This window comes from Astatotilapia calliptera, chromosome 10 (assembly GCF_964374335.1).
Source record: "Astatotilapia calliptera chromosome 10, fAstCal68.1, whole genome shotgun sequence".
Taxonomy (NCBI): Eukaryota; Metazoa; Chordata; class Actinopteri; order Cichliformes; family Cichlidae; genus Astatotilapia; species Astatotilapia calliptera.
The window spans coordinates 572,954-598,014 of NC_137431.1; the positions used below are offsets into that span (position 1 = coordinate 572,954).

Here is a 25,061-nt window from a genome sequence, read left to right on the forward strand (position 1 = left end):
TGGGGAAATATTCAGGGCAGAGTCAATAATTGAAAAAAGAACCCGAGAATTATTGGAGCTATTCTCAATAACATTAGAAAGAAACCTTGACTTTTCAGCTTTTACAATGTCCTGATACCTGATAGGACACCTGCAGCCCATCTTTTTTCCACTTACGTTCAGCCTTCCTGCACTCTCGTCTGGCTGAACAAGTGGCCTTATTTATCCATGGGTCTGGTCGTGGTTTCGAGCTTATAGTTTTAAAAGGAGCAAACTCATCAAGGATAGTTTTACATATATCATAAAAATTAACTGTCATTTCCTTCGTACCAAAGCCAAGGGGAGAACTTAAAACTTTTTTAAAAGCAATAGAAAATCTGTTGTAGATTGGTTAAAGACACGACAACGACGTGTTGAAATAAGAGGTGTAAAATGGCGGAGAGATAAGTATATCAAACACAACAGGACAGTGATCAGAAAAAACAGCATCACATATTTCCATGCTTAGGACCGGTAACCCTAAAGCCAGCACAAGATCCAATGTATGACCCTGTTTCTGGGTTGGCCCAGACACAAGTTGAGCAAGACTGAAGGAGTCTATCAAACTTAAAAAGTCTCTGGCCAATGAATTGGAGGGACAACACACATGAATATTAAAATCTCCAACGATTAAGATTCGATCATGGTTTGGCACAGTTCCAGCTAAAAAGTTTGAAAAGTCTTGGATAAAATCCTTGTGATATTTTGGAGGCCTGTATACAGCTGCAACGAGTGTCGGGTGGGGATGCCTCAATTCAAACGTCAGAAGTTCAAAACTAGAATACGAGTGAGTTAAGAGTTGTTTGCAAGAGAGCTTCTTCCTAAAAACAGCTGCCACTCCACCACCACGCCCAGTCATCCTCGGCACATTAAGATATTCACAGTCAGGCGGTAAAAGTTCAGTAAAACAGCTGGACTCACTGACTCTCTGCCAAGTTTCCATTAAAAGCATTAGATCCAGTCCCCGATCAGTAAAGAAGTCCTTAAGAATAAAAGTTTTGTTTGCTAGCGATCAAGCATTAACAAGACTTAATCTTAGTGGTACAGGTGGCTCAGCGGTCGATGTGGGTGCCCGACCTATCGGCCGTAGGTTCTGAGGGTTTACTCCACCTGAGCGAAGACGGGGGGACGCTGGCGCGGGGTTATTGTCGTAAGCCCGACAACAGGTGTCAGGCAAGTGTAAGCCATGTCCAGAGAGTGCCAGTAGTTGACGCGGTCAAATCCAGTCGGGATAGGGTGAGGTATTTTTCGAAATCGTGTCCAGGTAGCCTTCATTCTCACCAATAAGCCACTGCGTTTCCCATGGCGTCTACGGCGCCCTCTCAGTTGAGGTAGCGCCGGAACACAACGGAGACAAGCTGGAACTCCTGACAGGAGCGGTGGGGAGAAGGTTCCCTGATATCCACGATTGCAATAACGAGTTTTTAACTGAGAGGATCTTAAAGCCAGCAGCATTTGGCGATCATATACAAGCAGAGAGTTAGCATGGTTTAACACAAAGTAAAAATAAAACACTAGTACAAACAGAGTCAGACGGCAGGCTGTACACACTGGCGCCATCTTGATATTACGGATATCACGGAAAGCATAAAGTTCGACTTTTATGAATCACTTAATATGATAAGGAGATTCTGCAGGTCATTAATCAATGTATAAAACCAAAATAGAATACATTTTGTCACACAGGACACAAACACGGAAGCAAGGTGTATAATTAGGATTATTTAGAATAAATATGAATTAATTAGTGCAATTTCTTTAACCATATAGAATAACTACATCCTTCAGGACAATGTCACATCAATGCACTGATCTCACTATGTTATCCATCTAACAGAGCCTCCACATGTTCTCACTGTAATTTCCCCTCATGAATGCACTAACTTGAATGTTCAGGGGGAAATCAAACGCATTTTACTCGCAGTACTCAAGCTGACTTACCTTTGTTTGAATGACGCCGAATTCACAACGTGGAGGCTTAAAAAAAGCCAAATCTTGTACCCAATCATTGGTGAATTGGATGTGTGCCTCCAGACATTTATAATTGCAAAATTGGTTCGCTGTGTATGCACTGACTCCACAGACAAGGTACGAAAATATATCAGGCTAAGTCAATAGCGGTTGGTCTTCAGGGTTTCTACTCCACAGCCGTATTTCATACGGGTCTACATTTCCAATACACACTATTTTTTGTAAGTACCGTCTCTTTGCATCTGGACGCAATCTGTCTCTATAACGTCCTTTTTCTTTTGAGCTGCTTTTAAGTGTGGTTCGTAGCAATCTTCCTTCCAACACAGTGTGTTTGTTTTGATTCGTGGCCTGCTAAAATGGTGGTGCGCTCCCATAATGCATTGCGGCGTGACAACTCCAAAGCCCTATACTCCAGCAAGACCTTTGAGGTCTGCGGACCAAATGCTTCTAATTGTCCCTAGGTCCAGATTAAAACACAGAGGAGATCGGGCTTTTGCTGCGACTGCTCCGAAACTGTGGAATAAACTGCCTTTACATATCAGGACCTCACCAACACTGGATACTTTTAAAACTCGTTTAAAGACCCATTTTTACTCTTTGTCTTAATTCTGTATGAATCTGTCATTATTTTATTCTTATTATTTTCTTATCTTTTATTTTACTTTCCTTTTAAATTTTATCTGATTATTTTATCGTACAGTTCTTTGGTCAACAGTTGTTTTTAAAAGTGCTATATAAATAAAATTGATTTGATTTGATTTTTGTTTTTTGCACACTTGCACTTTATGTAGTCCCATGTTGATTGTCTGTTATATGTAGCACCATGATCTTGGAAGAACATTGTTTCCTTTAATAAATAATTTAATGTTATTAATTTAATTAAATTTAATTATTTAGAAAGAGAGAAAATACATATTAATGAACATTTTAACAAATATGCCAGATTATAGCCTTGGGCTAATTTCCATCTGCAGACCCTCTGGCAGGTTGGTCTTACACACAAGTTAGTAAAAACATACAGAGACACTATTTACAGATCATGTGACAAGAACAAAAACAGTAATCACATCATATTAGAACAAACAATGACAAGAAGAATGGACAACAGAGGACAATAGAGAACAATAACGGAAACACATCAATTATATTGCACAAACCCCAGGATTACACATGCTCTGACTGTCCTGATATTGCACTGACCCGTTACACTAGAGTTGGTCTTGGTCTCCAGACCGGTCTCCAGACCACTTTTACGTGGTCTTGGTCTCCACGGACTTTGGTCTTGGTCTTGTCTTGGTCTCGCTGTCTCGGTGTTGCTGTCTCAGATCGACATAGTGGTTGGGAGATTTGGAGTGACACACAACGTAACATTCGATAATGTGTCATGTGCAAAAGCATCAGCTCTACGAGCCGTGCTTAGAGAGTACTTTGTAGTGAATCAGAAGAGTCGACTCCCATTGAGCGAGAGCCACTCCTCACTTAATTTCCTTTCGCTGCTCAGCTCTCACACAGTGGCTCAGCTATGCTCCAATCCCTCCATATTGTGGCCAATCACATGCGAGGATATAGGATAATATCATTATGTGAAAAACAGAGAGGGTGAGAGACGCGACAGTCAAGTGGAGCGTGCGTCTGTCCTCTCAGTGAGTGGGTGAGACAGTAGACAGCGGTGAGGAGGGCTGTGCAAGTGCATCGCAAAAACACATGAATATGCCTGACACCCGTAAACAAAGCAGCATCTGGCTGCAGTTTAAAGGCTTTATTGTCTCGGTCTTGGTCTTGATCTCATCTCGACTTTGTCTTGGTCTTGACTCGGTCTGTCTTGGTCTTGTCTTGGTCTCGCTACCCTCTGGTCTTGGTCTTGTCTTGGTCTTGGTTTAGGCGGTCTTGACTTCAAGTCTACGTTACACTAATAGTTGTTTCCCTTTTTCTAATACACTAACTCTTTGTCACGTCCAATATAAAGCATGATTAATTATGATCACCACTGCACATGGTTGGAATGACAGTGAAGCCACTTGACTTAACTAATATGCATCTTTACAAAACACCACACACTGGGTATCTGCTGGTTTGTAGAAGATACATCGTTACATTTGTTGACAATATCAGATATAACTGAGCTCAAATCAATTAATTCAATTCAATTTTAGATGGTGCCGAGCATTGCAGCCTTGTCGCGAGCTCCCCCAAGCAACAGCTGGTTTTTGTGTTTAATTTTACTTTTCCTTTATTTTTTCACGAGTAGCACATGTCTCTCTGTGTACAACCGACAAACCTTACTGGACATAAGAGATGGACTTTCTCATCACTTTCCGGAGTTCAAGTTTTGCAACGCGGAGCCTCCGTTTGCAGACCCCCCATTCATCTCACCTGAGACGCCTTTGTTCTGGGCCCCTGGAGGCCGCAAACGCTGACACAGAGGAAGAAGATCTGGCGTTCTGGTTCGACTGAGACGGCGCACTAACAGACCACCGTTACCCAGTTTATTACTGGCTAATGTGCAGTCTCTGGAGAACAAGCTGTGCGAGCTTCGGGCACGGATCTCATTCCAGCGAGAGATGCGGGACTGCTGCGTGATCTGCCTCACAGAAACCTGGCTATCGGACAAGGTACCGGACTCCGCAATACAACTACCGGGGTTCTCCGTGCATCGCGCGGACAGGTCACAGGATCTTACTGGGAAAAGCAGAGGCGGCGGTGTGTTTCATGATCAACAACAGCTGGTGTGATTATGCGAACGTGCACCCGGTAAAATCCTTCTGCTCACCGGACCTGGAGTGCCTGATGATTAAGTGCCGGCCATTCTGGCTACCGAGGGAATTTACAGCAGTGATTATTACGGCTGTTTACATTCCCCCACAAGCCGACACTGACCGAGCACTCAGGGAACTGTACAGCGCGATCAGCAGCGAGGAAACCGCACACCCAGAGGCAGCGTTTATCACGACCGGGGACTTTAATAAGGGAAACCTGAAGAAAGTCTCACCAACTTTCTTCAGGTTTTTCACCATCCATTTCAACACTCGTGGAGACCGGCTACTTGACCACTGCTACACCTCTTTCCGGGATGCGTACAAAGCCCTCACCCACGCCCCGTTCGGCCAATCAGGTCACCGCTCAATCCTGCTCCTGCCCGCCTACAGGCAGAAGCTGAAACAGGAAGCTCCAACCCTGAGAGCAGTGCACCATTGATCGGACCAATCGGAGTTCACGCTGTGGGACTGTTTTGATCACGAGGACTGGCAAATGTTTCACGTGGCTGCTAATGACATCGATGAGTACACAGACTCAGTCTGCGGATTTATCAGGAAATGCGTGGAAGATGTCGTCCCATCCAGAACAGTTAAATCCTTCCCAAATCAAAAACCGTGGATTAACAGAGATGTTCGCACAGCACTGGCGGCACGGAGCACCGTTTTTGCCTCCGCGAACACATCGGACTACAAACACGCACATTACCAACTCCGGAAGACGATAAAAGCAGCCAAACGTGAGTACAGGGACAGGGTGGAGCAACAGTTTGACAACCCTCGGAGTATGTGGCAGGGACTAAACACGATCGCAGACTTTAGAGGGAAAACCAGCACACCGCAGACCACGGCCTCTCTGTGTGAGGATCTAAACCATTAAATGTCTTAATGGTCTTGGGCCTTCTTATCTCTCAGATCTGCTTTTACCATATGAACCCTCGCGGACCCTGAGGTCCTCTGGTACTGGCCTTTTGATTGTCCCTAAAGTCAGGACACATACTCACGGAGAGGCAGCTTTTCAGTGGTATGGTCCTCGTCTGTGGAACAGCCTGCCGGAGGAGCTCAGGGCCGCAGAGAACGTACATGTTTTTAAGAACAGGCTCAAGACCCACCTTTTTAATTTAGCTTTTACTTAGCGTTTATTTATTTTTTATGCTTATTTATTCTATCCTGTTATTCTATTATTAATTTAGGATTTACCTAATATTTTTTGATTTTATTCTTATTCATTTTTTAATCTTCTTACTCTATTTATATTTATATTTATATTGTATCCTGTTCTTATTTATTTTATCATTTTACCCTGTATATATCGTATTGCGTCATATCTCCAGTGTTTCCTCGGAGGGCGCTCTCTGCACCGGGGCTGTTATTGACCGTGGCTGCTGGGTCTCTGGGGTCCTCTCAGCCTGGTTGGGGGGCTCCTTGGCCTCCCTCCTGCTGTGTGCCCAGCCCGGAGGCTGCGGTCTGTGACCAGCTCCCGGTGCAGACGGCTCTCTGTTATAATGTTTCCTCACTTGGCTCATGCGAGCCCAGCCCAATTTTTACTCTTTAAGTGTGCGCGTGTGTGTATGTGTGTGTGGGTGGGGGTGGGGGGATATATGTGTATTGAGAGTGTGGGGAGTGAGTTGGAGGGTGGGGTGGGCTGCTTTTAACTATGTAAAGCACTTTGTGCTACATTTTTTCTGTATGAAAAGTGCTTTATAAATAAAGATTGATTGATTGATTGATTAAACGTATTCTACGCTAGATTCGACACAGCGAACACCATGAGACCGGACAGTGTGCGCACCGCGGATGACGTCAGTGCGGACACTGTGTCTGAGGAGGATGTGCGGAGGTGCTTCAGGAAGGTGAACAGACGCAAAGCTACTGGTCCGGACGGGATTCCCAGCCGCGTCCTCAGGTCATGCGCGGCTCAGCTGGCTGGAGTGTTTACACACATCTTCAACCTTTCCCTCTCTCTGTCTGTAGTCCCAGCCTGCTTCAAAATGGCCACCATCGTCCCTGTACCCAAATCCTCCACCATCTCCTCATTGAACGACTGGCGACCTGTAGCCCTGACCCCCATCGTAAGCAAATGCTTCGAGAAGCTGGTCAGGGACTTCATCTGCTCTGCACTACCCGACTCACTGGACCCTCTACAGTTTGCATACCGCCACAACAGGTCCACTGATGATGCCATAGCCCTGACACTACACACTGCCCTGTCACACCTGGAGAAGAGAGACACGTATGTGAGAATGCTGTTTGTAGATTACAGCTCAGCATTCAATACCATCGTTCCCTCGAAGCTGGACAGGAAACTGCAGGATCTAGGACTGAGCAGCTCCCTCTGCAGCTGGATCCTTAGCTTCCTGTCTGACAGACGCCAAGTGGTCAGACTGGGCAGCATCACCTCATCCCCCATCACACTGAACACTGGTGCTCCACAGGGGTCCTATTCCTCTGTGGGGCAACCTGCATATGGCCAATAAAGCATTCATTCATTCATTCATTCATTCATTCACAGGGGTGTGTACTGAGCCCTCTCCTGTACTCACTCTACACCTACGACTGCACAGCCACTAACAACTCCAGCATCATTGTGAAGTTTGCGGACGACACTACGCAGAGGCGCAGCAGCACCTCTTCTTCCTCAGGAGACTGAAAAGATTCGGCATGAGCCCCCGCATCCTCAGGACCTTCTATCGCTGTGCCATTGAGAGCATCCTCACTGGATGCGTCACCACCTGGTACGGCAACAGCACCGCTTACAACCGCAAAGCTCTCCAGAGAGTAGTGCGGTGTTCTGAACGGATAATTGGAGGTGAGCTTCCCTCCCTCCAGGACATCTACAGGAAGCGGTGCCTGAGGAAAGTGGGGAGGATCATGAAGGAGTCCAGTTACCCCAGCCATAAACTGTTCAGACTGCTTCCATCGGGAAGGAGGTTCTGCAGTATCCTGTCCCGAACCAGCAGACTGAGAGACAGCTTCTTCCACCAGGCCATCAGACTGCTGAACACTTCATAGTCACCTCACCCTCACTTACCAGAACTTCAACATTATGCACTCCACACTGTATATAAATGCCACTTGTTTTGCACATTCCCAACTGCCAACCTCTGTATATTTTATTTTATTGTTTAGTCTATTTCATTTTTAAAATATGTACACACACACACACACACACACACACACGTAGATATACATATTTAGTACACACATTCAGTAATGCGCATACACTCTTATATTTTACATATGTTTATTCATATAATTCTCAGATTTACCCATTTTTATATTTTGCTTGTTCTTACGGTATTGTATTTTTACACACCTCTGTTGCTTGTGGAGCTTGCACACAAGAATTTCACTTGCATGTGCTGTACCAGAGTACCTGCACATGTGATGTGACAATAAAAGTGATTTGATTTGATTTGACTTATGTAGCACTAAATCACAACAACAGTCTCTCCACAATAATACAGAGAAACCCCCAGCAATCAGATGAACTATGAGTAGGCAATACATTACAGTGGGCAGAAAAACCTTTCTCTTAAGGGGAAGAAAAGCTCCAGCAGAACCAGACTCAGGGAGGGGCGGCCATCTGCTGCGACTGGTTGGGGGAGATGGCTTAAGGAAATACAGAAGACTGTCTATTTGTAATTCTCTGTATATAAATTCAGACAAAAATAAAATCATTATATCTGCCTTTAAAAACTGTATCAATAAGTTCAGGCTCATTTCTATATGTTTTCATATGGCCTGTAAGATGCATATCAAACATCCTGACTGCTCTAAGTCCTTAATAACATATTAGCTTCTATTCACTGGCCACCCTTGAATGTGAAAAAATGCTTTTAAAATCTTCTCCTCACTTACAAATAATTCATTACTGTACTTAAGAGCACTTTGCCCTAAAAGTGGAGCCTTATTTATTGTTCCTAGTTTCCAGAATTGGAGGCAGAGCCCTCAGCTATGGATGTAAAAGCCCAACAAGGGGCATGGGTTGGAAATGAGCAGTAGCTTCACTTTAATTCACTGGTGGCATGGTGGTTTGCTCTGTCAGGCTACAGAGCAGTCCAAAGACTGTGGGGTTTGTGGGGTTAGGTTAACTGGTGATTCTAAATTCAAATGGTTGTCGGTCTCTCTGTGTAGCCCTGTGGCAGACTGGTGACCTGTCTGGGTCGCACTAAAGGGTTTTGCTTTGTATTCTATTGGAAATTGTAAAATACGTCCACACAGACCGAACAGTGTTTAAATCTGTGGGTGTAAATGGTAAATGGATGCTTTTCTACTCTCCCAGAGTACTCAAAGCACTCTATACAACATGCCACATTCACCCATTCATACAAGCTGTTTCTTCTATGATTTTTTTAAATGCTCACTAACTAACATTCATACACATTCATACTCTGATGGATGCATCGCACAGCAACTTAGGCTTAATATCTTGCCTGAGGTTATTTGGCATGCAGACTGGGGATCAGTCAGGGATCGAACAACCTTCCAAACCCTCCTGACCTACAGCCACTCCGATGTGGCTGTGGAGAAATAATATTGGAATATTACTTTGGAAGTGAATTGTAACCTCAGTCCTCAGTGCAATAACATGTGTAATGTATAACCATCTGTAATGATGGAAATCAAACCCATAGCTAGGGATGGGTACCGGTATCCGGTGCCATCTGACATAAACAGTGGTAACCAGACCGAAAAGCAGCGCACATTTCGGTGCTTTATTTCGGTGCTTTTTTTTCTGAGCTGTGATACACTTTGAATTCTAGCCAATCATTTTACGTTTCCGAGGATAGTAGGCGGGTCCAGGTACGTACGTTCTTTTAGAGCAGAGCTACAGATTAAAAATGTCCAAGGCGAAGCGGTCAAAGTCTGGTTGTACTTCACAGCAAAATATGCAAACTCAGCAGCAACAAGTGCTTTAAGCTGATACTGTGATACTGTCAAAGGAGGTAACACCTCAAATCTGATGAAACACCTGGCGACACATAGCGTTTTTTTAAAGCCGAGAAATGCGCCGTATTTGATAGCTTGCTGCGAGACCTCACACCGTGCACATCTACTGCAGGTGTGGTGCCTGTTATCGGACCCGGAGTTAGCAACATCCCCCAAAAACCCGAAGAGCAGAGTCCTGGCCCCTAGCCCTGCCAGTGTAGCAGAAATGATGAGGATGATGATGCAGCAGCAGCTGTTCTTCTCTGCGTGAGTAGCTTAATGTTGTTCGTGTGTAATTTACGTTGAGTAGGCTAACCACGTTATTACATTAATGCATGTAAGGTGAACTAGCAAACATCATCATAGCTACATGCGGCTGTCTTCTTGTTTGATGGCAGATACTCCCTTCACCCTGGCCAAAAAGGCTAAAATGACCAAAGAAAAAGTGGAAAACAGCTAAACATGAGAGGTTTAGGACAAAGTTTGTGTTTTTTCCATTGTTTAAGCACTGCTTCCAGCCAAGAGTGATACCATATATGCCCCATAGCTGCAGAAAAGGCTAACATTGTTATCTTTTTACAAAAAAACAGCTGAACATGAGAGGTTTTTGGACCAATTTTGTGTTCTCCATTCTTTAAGCACCGGTTTGAGCACCGTTTAAGCACCGGCACCGTTTCAAAAGTACCAGTTTGGCACCGGTATCGGATAAAACGTAAACGATACCCATCCCTACCCACAGCCATAAAAAGACTTCTCCATGGTTTTAAACCTTCCCTGAATGATCATTACTCTGAAAGCCATTCAGGGAAGGTTTAAATACTGGAACTGGAAAAATGGCCACAAGTGAGAAAAAAGAAAACAAACCTGTGACTGTCATTTTCATTCAGTGCTCTGAAATCTGATGGAAACTCATAAATGTGAGAAATCAGTTCATTAAAAACTATCATGTGGTGCAAACTTTTATTGCAGACAGAAGGGGGACCAATCCCTGCTGCTGTACACAGCCAATTAAAACTCAGTGTTTACATACACGCATGCAGCCCCATATCAGTTCCACCAGGCAGGACCGTGTGTCCACCACCGACTGGATCTGTACTGGCACATAAACTCATGGTTGCATCAAGAATGAAGCGATGATTAGAGCCAAGTCTAAACAAAGTTTACATTGATGTATTTAAGGTATACATTTTACTCACATTTCTCACAGTTCTGGATGAACAAGACAAAACTGCCACTTCCTGCCACCTGACCTTAGTCTGAGTGAAACAGGCCTTCTGTACTCGGCACTCTGACATTAAGTGTACAGAGATTCTACTCTGATTATCAAACATGACGAGTGTCTGAGCGAGATGCACACTGAAGTCCTAAGGTGAATCTGGAGTGATGGAAAGAAGAGATGGCATGTGCATCGTTGCGGGCGGAGGGAGTGCACTGCTCCCCACATCCCAAAGAACAACAAATCCAAAGCTATTGGCCTATTTGAGTCTTTTGGCTGTCAAAGTCACCGATGACACACACTGCTGAGACACTCAACAAGAAGAAAAGGAGACGAGGGAGGGCAGCTGCCACAGATTTGAGGACAGAATGCTGCAACACATCACACCCTAACGTCTATCATCTCCACTCTTAACAGAGCCTTTGGCCTGCCACTGCTGATCTCTTTATCCAGACACAAGCAGAGGAATAAGGCCGAACTCACTGTTTGTGCAAATCAGCTCAATGTAAGCAAGGAGGTCGATAGTTCTCAGTACTCAACAGGAGGCAAAGAGGTGAGTTTCCTAAAGCTCAAAGAGAAAGTACACTAAAACCCTAACCCACTCAAACTGAAAGAGATGAATTCTTTTTGAGGACTGATGAGGGCGAGAGCTGGTTTACAGACAGCTTTTAGCAATCTTCATACTTCAACTGTACTGAATCCTAAATTGAATACTACTACACGACCCACATAATCAGATATGGTGTCAGTGCACAAACAAACTGATGTGTCATGGTGGCTCCATCACATTTACTTAGCTGCACGACAAGCTGATGAAGTACAACAAGCTGTGCTTGCTGTGGCTCGTCTAACATTTTCCCATAATGCAAGTAATGAAGTGTCTCATCACCCACAGACAAGCATACCAATGGTGGTGCTGTTTCTCTCTCGTGTGGGACTTGTTTTCTAAAACAGTAATGGTCAGCAGAACCTGCAGCAGCTCTGTTTACTCCACCTTCATATTTCTCAATAAATGCTAACATGCTTGGTAAGTCTTAGGCATTTCTGTCATAATGTGAAATTTGCACATAAATAGCTACACACACCCTACACACTATGAAGGTAAATCAGGATGGAATCAGCACCTAATTCCAAACTTCAATCCATCGTTTTGTCTTCTTTGCTTGCCTAACACAGAACAGGCAGAGAAACAAGGACATAAAGTGAGAAAGGTTCAGAGCACGGAGAGTAACGATGCTCGTGATGTTCAAAAGACTGTCCATCTGGAAATGTGTGACAAATTCCTCTTGGCACAAAATGGCAGTCAGCTGAATGTGGGCAGTGAGTACTGTGACGGTAAAAACTCCATCAACAACACTGCTGTCCAATGTTTTTATCAACATGAGCACTGACACACACACACATATATCCTGTGGAAGAACACTGGTCTTACTCTGTCTGCAGGTGAAACCACAGCTCAGGTGCAGTCTTTTATTCTATTTCTCTAATAATATAAACGGGAATAATTCTGTCCTTCATAAAACAATCTTCCTTTGTCATTTGACAAGCAGTCTGTGCGGTGTCTACTGTACTGAGGTATTTATGCCCTTATCTTGTATGTGCACATTAATCCACAGAGGTGCTTTTCAAAGCTTCTTTTCAAACAGTACCGCGAAAACTTTTTCAAAGCTGTGTGGGAGTGCAGCAAGAACCCGCAGTACACACACACACACACACACACACACACACACACTGCACTGTATGACATTTAAAGCAAAGCTTACCCACGAACAGACTGATCTGATGAGAAGCCGACATCCCTCCAAGGACAAATCCAAGCAGGGGAGGACTCTACCGCGACTACAGCGAGACCCGGAGCTGCACCTCAACTGCACGCCACAGTCAGCATCGCCCTTCATCCGAGCGCAAAGTCTCGCGTCTGCTGACCTGTCTGCTCGTCAGCGTGCTGCTTCCTTGATGTCTTCCTGTCTGTGCGTCCTGCTGCTACTCCTGCAGCTAATCACAAGCAGAGCTGCGGACGAGTGCAGATGCCCAGATCTGCACAAACATTTGAAATCGTCACTAAAATCACATTTTTATGGTCTGGCTGCTAACGCACGTTGACCTAAACATTTTGGTTTTAACAGCCTTAGTTGTTGTTTTAGATTTTTTTAATCACTTATTTTAGTTACTTGTGTGTTTTTCTACATTTTACTGCCTCATTGTTGTGGATTTTATTTATTTTATTATCATTTTACATCGTTAAGCCCTTTCTGCATCATGGAGTGTTTGGAAATGTGCTATAAATAAACTGGACCTTCTGTGTGCTGCTGTGACCTGCAATTTATACAATTATTATACAAGAATGTGATATTACATCTATATAAGGTCTAATAGATATTACAGACTACAAGTATAAAATCATTTTCAAAACTCTCTCCAGGGTGCAAGATGCTAGCAGGCAGGGCATACATGGAACGCCATAACCAAGTGGCCAGCATAGTGTACAGAAACATCTGTGCAGAGTATGGCCTGGAAGTCCCGAGGTCAAAATGGGAGACACCCCCAAGGGTGGTGAAGAATGACCGAGTCTGTGGAACTTCCTGATACAGACAGACAAACTGGTGGTAACTTACCAATTGGACATAGTAAGTAGTGGACAAGCAGAGGAAGATGGCCTTGGTAATAGATGTTGCGATTACAAGTGAGAAGAAGGGAGAAGAAACACAAGAATCTGGAGAAATACCAAGAGCTGAGAGAGGAGCTAGAGAAGATGCAGAGGGTGAAGCAACAGTCGTATTTGGGTTCAGGTCTTCAGTACTGATGGCCCCCCTTCTCCTGGATCTTTCTCTGTGTGCCTTTGGCTAGACATTGTTATATTACACATATGCTGAAATAAGAGAAATAATACTGATAGAAATGAATAAATAAACAGATAAAACTAACACACAAACAAGAGGAGCCTAGAGAGAATTTATAGAGCTCATCTTGGAAAAAGTGTTTAGTACGACATCACATTCGGATCATAATTGTGATTGCAAAAGTGCTGAACAAAATAAAAACAAAGTGTGTACTTTAATCTCACCTTGACTTTTTGATTTAATGTGAAGATGTAGGCAAAATTACAAAAATAGACCTTTCTATGTATGAGGGGAGACCATGAGAAAAGTACAAGATCTGAACCCAAGTCAGTGATGGTGCAGTTTTACTCCTCCTCACTTCCTCCATCACCATCTAGTACGCTGCTGCCTCTGCTACATCTTTATCTTTAATGCCATGCAAACACTGTAGATTGCTTTCTCTCTCAACAAGAGACATTTTTACATAATTTGGCTCTTTTCTACCTGAAAATGCAAGCCAAGATGCTGTTGCCAGCGAGCACAATACAGTGTATTCTTGATGGATTTCAGCATGTCCATAGCACTTCTATGTCAGATGTTTTTGACAGGTTGAAGGGCAAGCTTTCTGAGCTAGACATACCACAAACTGAGATAGAAATGATTATTCAAAATCTCTCTAAAGAGGATGTCTTCACAATATACAACAAAGGAATACTCAGATCTGACAAAACAAGGAGAACATTTTACAAGCAGTATTTTGACTATGTTGAACCCACCCAGATTTATCTGGGAAGTGATGCTGCTGGAAAGGAATGCTTTTGCCAGTACATTTCCATCAAAGAGACATTAAAATCCCTCCTTAGACAGTCAAGTGTTAAAGAGCAATATCACCAATCCAAAGATCATACCTCTTCCAACATGGTTGTAGAGGATGTGGCAGATGGAAGAAATGTAAAAGAAAATGCTCTGTTAAAAGACAATCCTTCTTCATTGTCCATCATCCTTTACCAGGATGGATTTGAGGTTGTGAATCCTCTTGGGTCAGGGAAGAAAAAACATAAAGTTTTGGGGGTTTACATGAGTCTAGGTGAGGTCCAGCCACACAATCGCTCTTCAGTTGATCCCATGCAGTTGGTGATGCTGTGCAGAGAAAGGGACTTCAAGACATTTGGTCAGGAGAAAGTTTTCTCAAGTATTATCACAGACCTTAAAGATCTAGAAGATACAGTGATTGAGACAGATGATGGAAATACCCTCAAAGCGGCCTTGATTTCCATTTGTGGAGATAATCTTGGTTCACACTGCTTAGGTGGTTTCACTGAAAACTTCAGTTGTAGTACGCATTTTTGTAGATACTGCTTGATTGAAAGGACAGACTTTGAAAAGACACCACTAAAGCTTGGTCCAAAAAGAACCATCACTGGTCACAAGGAGAGTGTACAACAGCTATCCACCACTGACCAAGACATGGTACAGGGGGTAAAGTTTGACTCACCTTTCAATTCTCTGAAATATTTTCATGTCTGCACTGGGCTTCCCCCATGTTTGGGTCATGATTTATTTGAAGGTGTAGTCTCTAATGACTTGGCATTGTACATCAGTCATTTAGTGAAACAGGAAAAGCATTTCACTTATGCACAACTAAACAGGTCGATCACACAGTTTAAATACTCAGGGAATGATAGTCTCAGTAAACCATGTGAGGTTAAGGAGTGTGGCAAAAAACTTTCTGTCTGATACTGTCAACATAAACAAAGGAAAAATATTTCAATGATTTTGGGTATCATCATTCAAATCAGTTCCTTTTGTGTTTTAAAGGCTTTTTCCACCAAGATGTCTGTTGAGAGAGAGATGACCTTACTCATCACACCAAGGGTAATAGCGCTTGGTAAGTAAATAGTTTCAATCCTCTTGTAATATTTTTGTAAAAAATCTATGTAATTATTGTGGTATTTGTACCCACAACAACTTACTTAACAGGGGTTTGTCTGTTTTATATTGTATAAAAATAGAATACACACAGTTTGCTGCTGTTTCTCTTATTATTTATTATACACAATGACCAACAGGAAAAAACAGCCTAACATTTCAGCACAGGCCAAAATGCCAAAACATTAGGCAGTTTTTTCCTGTAATTGATCATAATTTTCATTACATAATAAATAATAAGAGAAATAGCAGCAAACCGTGTGGATTCTATTTTTGTACAGTGTGAGGCCTGCTATCCAGTATTCTTGTGGAAACCTTATTTGTAAGGGTGAGCACATTGTCTTATTGGACTCTTGTCTGTTTTTAGGGAATAATTTCATGTCTGCAAGCCGCTGGATGATCAGTTTGGAGGGCAAGGTATTTTATGAGCCTGAGCAGATGCATGACTTTGCCAGCACCCTTGCTGTCTTCTTTGCGTCATACTACGTTTTCAACCTTGAGTATCAGGAGTCAGCGTCCATCACACTGGAGATGATACAGAGGTAAATACTTTACACCATTAAAGCTTACAGCATTTAAGAATGAAATATATGTGATAGCTTGACTACAGTTGCAGAAACATATAGGTGATTGCTGTAATGTATGTTTTAATTTTGAAATTAAAGCAGCCTTTTTTCCGTTAAAAGGTTCTTTGTGAGGATCAATCCAGACATGGGAACAAAATGCCCTGCAAAACTTGGTACAAGCCGCAAGACAGGTCGTGTCGTAAAGAGGAACAACAACAACAACAACAATCTTTATTTATAGAGCACATTAAAAGCCAGGGGCATGCCAAAGTGCTTTACATAAAACAATAAAACAATAAAATGATTTACACTAAAACATCGGAGTCATATAAGTGTGGGATTATGTTCACAGGTAAAAACCACTAATAGGAATAATCTATAGCACACAGCTGTAGCAAAGAGAACTGTACCATCATACACAGTGATAGAGAACATAGACAACGCAACAATAAAATAATAAAATAATTAGCACTATAACGTCAGAGTCATATAAGTGTGAGATTATGTTCACAGGTAAAGACCACTAATAAGAATAAACTATAGCACACAGCTATAGCAGAGTAAAGCTGTACCATCAAACACAGTGATAGAAAACATTGACAGCGCAGGACAACGCAAAACAACCAGACACATTAATAGAATAACTCACAAGAAGCGAGGCGAGAATTTAACTAGTAGAAAAAGCAAGTTCAAACAGATATGTTTTAAGCCGTGATTTAAAAGATTGAATAGAGTCAGACGCCCGGATGCCAATCGGGAGATTATTCCACAGCTCAGGTGCAGCTAGAGCAAACGCTCGATCACCTCTAGACTTCAAGCGAGATCTGGGCTGAACCAACAATAACTGTGAGGAAGATCTTAAGGCCCTCGTAGGAAGATATGAATTTAAGAGTTCCTTAAGATAACTTGGCCCTGTGTTATTAGTAATTTTAAAAGTAAACAACAGAATTTTGAATTGAATACGAAATTTCACAGGCAACCAGTGCAGATCAGCAAGGACGGGAGTGATGTGAGCAAACTTCTTAGTTTTAGTTAGAATGCGTGCAGCGGCATTCTGGACTGTCTGTAATCTATGTAAAAGGGAAGAGTGGAGACCATAATAAAGTGAATTACAGTAATCTAGTCTTGACGTTACAAAGGCATGGATGAGCTTTTCCAGGTCATTGTGCGGGATGTAGTGTTTGGCCTTGGAAATAAGGCGAAGTTGGTAGAAACTGGATCTGACGACAGCAGACACTTGTTTATCAAGTTTAAATGAGCTGTCAAGTAGCACACCCAAATTCCTAACAGTGTCAGGGAAAGAACTAGTGAGAAATCCAAAAGCATCATGAAGTTTGGCACGAAGAGCGTCACTGCCAAAGATCATAATTTCAGTTTTCTTATCGTTAAGGATAAGAAAATTTGCCAGAAGCCATTGCTTGACCTCACACATGCACTCTCGAAAGTTACTCACGGACATCGCTAGATCATCATTCAGCTCAAAATAGATCTGGATGTCATCGGCATAATAGTGAAAGGCAATGTGGTGTTTCTCAAAAATGACACTTAAAGGAAGCATATACAGTGAGAACAGGGTAGGGCCTAACACAGATCCCTGGGGGACACCACAGCAAACAGGTACAGCGGAGGAGGAGGAGGTGGCCAAGTGAACCGAAGAGAGCCGATCGGAGAGGTAAGATTTAAACCAATCCAAGGCAGCGCCCTTGATGCCTACAGTGTGCTCTAGTCTCGCCAATAGTATGTTATGGTCAACCATGTCAAATGCCGATGAAAGATCCAATAGCACTAGGACAGAGGGGCGTCCATTGTCAGCCATTAGTAAAAGGTCATTAAAAACTCGGAGCAGTGCTGATTCAGTGCTGTGGTGTTGTTTAAAGGCCGATTGATATTTATCATTAATGTTATTCTCATCCAGGTAGGTCTGAAGTTGAAGCAGAACTACCTTCTCAAGAATTTTAGCCACGAAGGGAAGTTTGGAAATCGGCCTATAATTGGCATAATCATTTTGATCGAGGTTACTTTTTTTAAGAACAGGTTGGATTATAGCATGTTTAAGAGCTGATGGTACATAGCCGGACAGCAAGGAGGAGTTCAATATGGACAATAAACAAGGTCCAATTGCACTAAAACAATCCTTGACTATACGGGATGGAAGAACATCATGTACAAAATTAGTATTGTTCAGTTTTTCAATTAGATGCTTCAGAGTAGAGAGAGAAACAGGTTCAAATTGACAAAAAGTAGTAGAACAATCAGGGGTGGGCATACGGTCGGTCACCAAAGGAAGGGTAGATTTAAGAGATGCGACTTTATCCAAAAAATAACTTGAAAATTTTTCACAAAGGCCCGGGGAGCACGGCAGAGGCATAGAGGGGCAGGGGTTGACCACAGAGTTGAAAATTTTGAATAAAATTCGAGGGTTGTTTCCATTGGTGGTGATAATTTTAGATAGGAAAGCTGCTTTAGCCGTTCTGGCAGCTGATTGAAACTTCGAGCGGCTAATGCATAAAATGTCATATGATGACTGGAGATTATCTTTCCTCCACCTCCTCTCATCCCGTCGACACATACGTCGCAAGGCGCGAACAGAATCATTTAACCAACATTGTGAGTAGGTTCTGGGGCGTTTCATTTTGATCGGTGCTACAATGTCAAGGATAGAGGAACATGTAGTTAATAGAGTATTGGCGAAATTCTCAAGCGTATGTGGAGTAAGACAATCTGACGTAGTAAATGAAAAGTTCACAAAAGAATTAGAAAATTTCAACAGAGTATCAGCATTCACAGTACGCGTAGGGCAAAGAGGAGCCTCAAAGCGTGATCCGGTGTTGCCAAGGTCAAGATCGAAGATAACCGGAGAATGGTCGGAAAGTCCAGTGTTTCTAATTTCCTTAATACATATATCCACATCATATGAAAAAACCAAATCAAGGGTGTGGCCCTTAACATGGGTAGGCTCATTCACCCACTGGGTAAGATTAAAAGAAGCAGTTAGTGCTAGAAAATCGTTAGCCAATTGGTCATCCATACAACAGACATGAATGTTAAAATCACCAGAAATAATAACAGAACCATATTTAAAAAGAATGGATCCCAAGAAGTCAGCAAATTCAGAAATAAACATCTTGTGGTATTTAGGCGGACGATAAACCACAACACACAGAGTAGTCCGAGGGCCAGTCAATTCCAATAACTGAGCTTCAAAGCTAGAATAGGTTGGGGAGGGTAGCAGTCGTGCTTCGTGTTTGTTTTTAAAAACCGAGGCTAAGCCACCACCTCTACCAGTGAGCCTTGGTGAGCTAAAGAAGGCATAGTCAGGAGGGAGAAGCTCAGAAAAGGGGATAAACTCACCCGGAGAAGTCCATGTCTCCGTCAGAAATAGAACATCCAGTCCCGTGGTGAGGAAAAAGTCATTTAAGAGAAAGGCCTTATTTGAAAGAGACCTAACATTAAATAAAGCAATCCGAGTCCGAGGAGCTAGGTCATTAGCGGTAGCCCGTCGCAGGGTGTTGAGATTGCTGTGTTGAACACCACGGCCAGGCGGTGTAATCCAAGACCGAGCAGAGTGATAAGCCACTGGACAGGTAGGATAGGTTTGAGGGCCAACAGGGCATATCCAACGATGACTTAACAATTTCGCCGCAAGGCGGCTCCTGGAGTAGAAGATAAATCGTGACAGCTCACGACTTGTAGAAGGGTAATCCATAGCCATGGCTCTAATATAAGCCTTGACGCGAATGCGGGCACCACTCCTTCTACCCCGTTTCCTGAAGCGTTTCCTACGCAGAAAGGGAAAAGGTAGGTAGGTCATTTTGATGGAAGAGACGGGCGGCAGGGGAGTGGCACCACCCATGGTCCCATAACTGTCCAGTCGTTGAGGACAGGAGAACCGAAGGTTACAAGCATCAGCCCTCGGATCACCACCTTCCTCCAGTGGCTCTCTGAGTTTGAATGGAGGACTTCCAACTAGGTAAGAATACAGAGATGATAATATCTTTTACATAGCTGATAATTATATACATACTGTACACACATCCATACAACAGTATGAATGATCTCAGACAGATGTGAACAAGTGAATAACCTGAGCAAACATGAATATTGATGATGTGTCTTTGACAGGTGGTGATAAAGACTACGCTGAACCCGACCATCCTGGTAACGGAAATCTAAATCCCATGTCACATTCTATTTCCTGGGACCCACTGATAATTATTACATTTTGTAAATGATTTTTGTTTTACAATTGTAATAGTTTATTTAATGTTCATGCTGGTGGGTTTGTCCTGTTTTTAGTGGAATGAAAAACTGTTTTCCTTAAAAAAATCAGACAGAAAGGTGAAGGACTGTGTAGTTTTCATGTACGCTTCTATTTATTTTGGTTATTGACATTGTTTTTATTCAGTTGAAAAATGTTTTTCTTGTTAAAAAAATATCAACAATAAATGTTGGTTTAATTCACTATTCTGAGACTACTTTATTGAATTATATTGTTTTTTGTAAATGTTCTTATATTGAATATGAATGTTAACATTATTTTTATTTGCTGTAAAACACAATTACAGTGTTATACCATAAACCACATTTGCAGTACAGTGATACTATAAAACTTAATCACGGTAAGTCTTTCTAACTGTAAACCACGTTTACAGTAAAGTGGTTGAACTGTAAAACATCACAACGGTAAAGATACTGTAGATCAGTAATTACAGTAACTTACTGGCAATAGTGTTGCCAGTAAGTTACTGTAAAAATACAATAAAATGTCTAACAGTGTATAGACTGGACACATTAGCTACACACAGCTACACAAAGTCAGATATTGAGCATTAACCAGGAACAGAGTCATCATTTATAAGTCTAATGGTTAGCAGTCTTGCAGAAGCCCACACTAGAGTCTTTAATGCATGCATGAAGCGCCTTGAGGCGACTTTTGTTGTGATTCGGCGCTATATAATTAAAATTGAATTGAATTTAATGAATTTACGTAATCCTCAATAAACTGCAGCATATGTGGACAATGCCGATGCCTACTACACTCTTTAATTTCTCAAGACTGCAATTTCTGGCCAAAAATTATTAATTGTAAAAATAGATTCGATTTTGGACTTGAATCTAGTAATGCTGCCCGTTACTAAAACTTTTCCAAGGTTAAATAGTGTGAACTTTTTACCATATAATATAAAATTAGTTCTTTCTTGAAAGCCACATTTTCCTGTTTGTTTTATGAAAAGTGGTGTTTATCCTCCTTCACATCTAATGTTTAAGCTGAGTGCAGTCACACTTACCTTCAGTGTGTGCTTGTGTTGCTGCTCAGATACATACTGCAGGATGTAGGAGGAGGGGATACCTAGATGGAGCTTCAGGTATATATAATTTAGCTAACTGAACCTTATCTATTTTTAGATTAGTGCCACTTCTGTTCTCTGTGAGGAGAGTTAATTAAGTGCCTGGCCTTTTCCCAACTCTGCTTTAAATGAATGTGACTGCTGTATGTATCTCAGTGAGGGAAGGTCACTGCATTTATCTGCTCATGTCTTTGTCCTTATTTGCTTTATAGTCATTTTTGTACCTGCCGTTTTACGTTTGCTGCTTTACACTGGTTATCTGATATATATAAAGCGCCTTGAGGCTCCTGTTGTTGTGATTTGGTGCTGTATAACTAAAACTGAATTGAATTATATTAGTATACAGAAATCATAAACTTCACATTTTTAAACCAAACAGGTTATTCGTTAGACAAATGCAGTTTTTTAGGAGCTTTTGATCTTTCTAATGACATATGTCCTATGTTATTAAAGAGCCACAAAAACTGACAAGCTGTGATTTTTAACTGCATGTGCAGCCTGTGTCTTTGTGCTAGGGATGGGTATCGAAAACCGGTTCTTGTTGAGAACCGGTTCCCACCGTTTCAGTTCCTTGGAATTGTTTGCCATTTTTGTAAACGATTCCCTTATTGATTCCAGTCGCCCCGAATGACGTCACCACGTTGCTGAGCGTCATTTACCTGGCAGGAAACACGGCGCGTAAGCGGCTCAAACGCTCAAAAGTTTGGTTATACTTTACGAGAACGGATGACAACAGGGCAACTTGCAATACTTGCAAAGCAGATATTTCATTTAAGGGAGGAAACACTACGAATATGCAAAAGCATTTGCTCACAAAACACGCGATGACCTTAAATGAATGTCATGTTTTTAATTCCTCTCCGGACTCATGAATCTCAACCCAGCAGCAGCGGTAACGTTTGCACGTCCTCTCCCGTTAATGCGGCAGGTAAATAATCAACTAACAGTGCATATTATGTTAGCGCGATCTGCCTTATTACAAAACCTGCCATTACTGTGCATTTAGGTGACCATGATGAGAGAGACAGACAGAGTGTCACGGTCCGCTGTGACAGACCGTGTGGAGAGTGCGTGGAGGACTCAGGTGCAGACACGAGTGACACGGGAGTAAACTTTAAACAAAAGCGAGCCTTTTATTGTGGCTGGTAACGCAAGAGAAACAAACAAGAATAAGGGCAGCTCAAAAGCAATAACTAAACAGAAACCTAAACTGGGAATGAACTAAGGTAAGGCTATGAATACAACAGACCGGGCATGGAAACATGGAGGGTGGGAACACAGACGACGCGACACAGACTGTATGAAACACAGAGACTAAATACACATGAGGGATGATCAGGGGAAGTGGATGCACACGGGGAACACAAGTGACACTGATAATCATAACAAGACACGGCAGGAGTGAACGTAACACTGATGGGAGATGGGCAAAGTAAAACAGGAAGTACACAGAGGTTCAAACAGGAGGAGAGAGAGCACGGGGAGAACGCAGACATAACGGGCTGGGGAAAACATAGAATAAAACACAAAGAGAGACGAGGGCTCATAAATACACAGAGGGGCACACAGGGGGTAAGAGTCACGAAGGGAAAACACATAAGGAACAACGTAACAGATCAACCCAGGAAGCATGGCCTAAATAAAGAACAAAATACAAAAATACATGAAAACTAAGAATACTGGGCCCACATGGCCTTTCAGGCCAGGATAGACGAATGCCACCGAGCAGTGACTAAGTTTGTGGTAAAAGGCTTGCACCCATTTGCCACAGCAGATGCCACCGATTTTCGGTAATTTCATTCATTTCATTTATTTATTCATTTTCAGGCACAACAAATACCTATATTGAACATAAAATACACAAAACAAAAAACAAAACTTGCCTGAAAAAGGAGTGGGACGAAGAAAACTTATTAAATCCCACCCCTATACTCACTCATCAACAAAAAAAAACAATAAACTTCCCGCAGCTACGCCCATCATTGCATACAGACCCATCAACAGCCCCGGGCAGATACAAGCATCTAAGCGGCAGCTCGCAACCAACAATTAGAGCCTTCATAACTGAATACAGAATATATAAATTATAAATTGCATTACCACAGGTAACAGGCAGTAATAACTACAAGTAACAGACACACATACATATACATACATATATATCTACACACACAAGTACATATATGTACATACATACGCACACTTTATTTATTTTTTTTTTTTTGGAATCCATACCAGCAATGGTAAGAGGACAGACATTACAGAGCACACTAAAACCCATCATTGAGTATACTGTGACCAGACCAACTGTTTGTAGAGAAATTTAAATCTATGAATATTTTTGCATTGTTTCAATTGTAAACTCAGACTGTTCCAGATTCTCACACCACATACAGACACACAAAAGCCTTTACGGGTTGTTCGAGTTCTGGGTAATTTGAATTCTCCAAATCCTCTCACATTATAAACCTTTTCTCGAATTTCAAATCTAGTTTGTAAATTTGCCGGTAAAAGTTTAGTAAAAGCTTTATACAAAATTATGGATGTATTGTAATTAACCAGATCCTGGAATTTAAGTAACTTTGCCTGAAGAAAGAATTTGTGAGTATGATCTAGATAACCAGCCTTGTGAATAATACGCAGTGCTCGTTTCTGTACTGTGACTAATGGATTAGTTGTATTTTTATATGTGTTTCCCCACACTTCCACACAATATGTAAGATATGGAAGAACCAGAGTACAGTACAGAGTACGAAGTGCATCTTTATCAAGGAATTGTTTCACTTTGTTCAAAACTGCGAGGCTTCTAGAAATTTTGGTTTTTATGTGTCTGACGTGGGGTTTCCATGAAATTTTGTTATCAATTATGACTCCCAAAAATTTGTTTTCACTCACATTATCAATTGGTACACCTTCAATGATAATTGGTAATTCTATATTATATTTTAAATTACCAAAAAACATTGCTTTAGTTTTATTTATATTTAATGATAATTTATTTATGTCCATCCATTTTTTTATTAATTTTAGCTCCCTGTTTACAGTCATTACAAGATCAGTATAATCATCGCTACTGAAAAATATGTTGGTGTCATCTGCGAACAGTATGAGTTTAAGTACTTGAGAAACATCAAAAATATCATTTATGTATACATTGAAAAGTTTTGGTCCCAACACTGACCCTTGGGGAACACCACATGTAATACCAAGTTTCTCTGAATGGTAATGCCCTATGCTAACATATTGTTCCCGACCTGTTAGGTAACTTTTTAACCAGTTACCAGCTTTCCCTCGAATACCATATCTTTCCAATTTATCCAGTAATATTGAGTGATTGATTGTGTCGAAGGCCTTTTTGAGGTCAACAAAAATACCAACTGCATATTTATTTTTATCCAGTGTATCAGTAATTTCTTCTACTGCCTCAATTATCACCATTGAAGTGGTTCTTTGCGTTCTGAAACCATACTGACCAACATTTATTATTTGATGTTTTTCAAGGAATTTTT

At 41.9% G+C, this 25,061-nt stretch overlaps 1 protein-coding gene and 2 long non-coding RNA genes across 4 annotated transcripts in view; 2 read left to right on the forward strand and 1 right to left on the reverse strand.

Moving 5' to 3' along the window:
• The window catches only part of LOC113030199 (CXADR-like membrane protein), a 113,407-nt gene extending 100,536 nt beyond the window's left edge, over nt 1–12,871 (reverse strand). Inside the window, exon 1 of one of the 2 annotated variants that reach the window (XM_080307403.1) lies at nt 12,654–12,871. In XM_080307403.1, coding sequence (XP_080163529.1) covers nt 12,654–12,788 — 135 coding nt within the window. In that variant the 5' untranslated portion in view covers nt 12,789–12,871. The remainder of the gene's footprint in view (nt 1–12,653) is intronic. The other variant, XM_026181392.2, reaches the window with a different exon arrangement.
• A 2,649-nt stretch (nt 12,872–15,520) lies between these two features.
• Nucleotides 15,521–16,508, forward strand: LOC145431334 (uncharacterized). Its single transcript, XR_013911626.1, has 3 exons — nt 15,521–15,597; nt 16,006–16,180; nt 16,325–16,508. It is a non-coding gene; the product is annotated as an uncharacterized LOC145431334 (long non-coding RNA).
• A 3,583-nt stretch (nt 16,509–20,091) lies between these two features.
• On the forward strand, nt 20,092–20,668 carry LOC145431333 (uncharacterized). The gene is made up of 2 exons (XR_013911625.1): nt 20,092–20,174; nt 20,327–20,668. It is a non-coding gene; the product is annotated as an uncharacterized LOC145431333 (long non-coding RNA).
• Nucleotides 20,669–25,061: the final 4,393 nt, after the last annotated feature.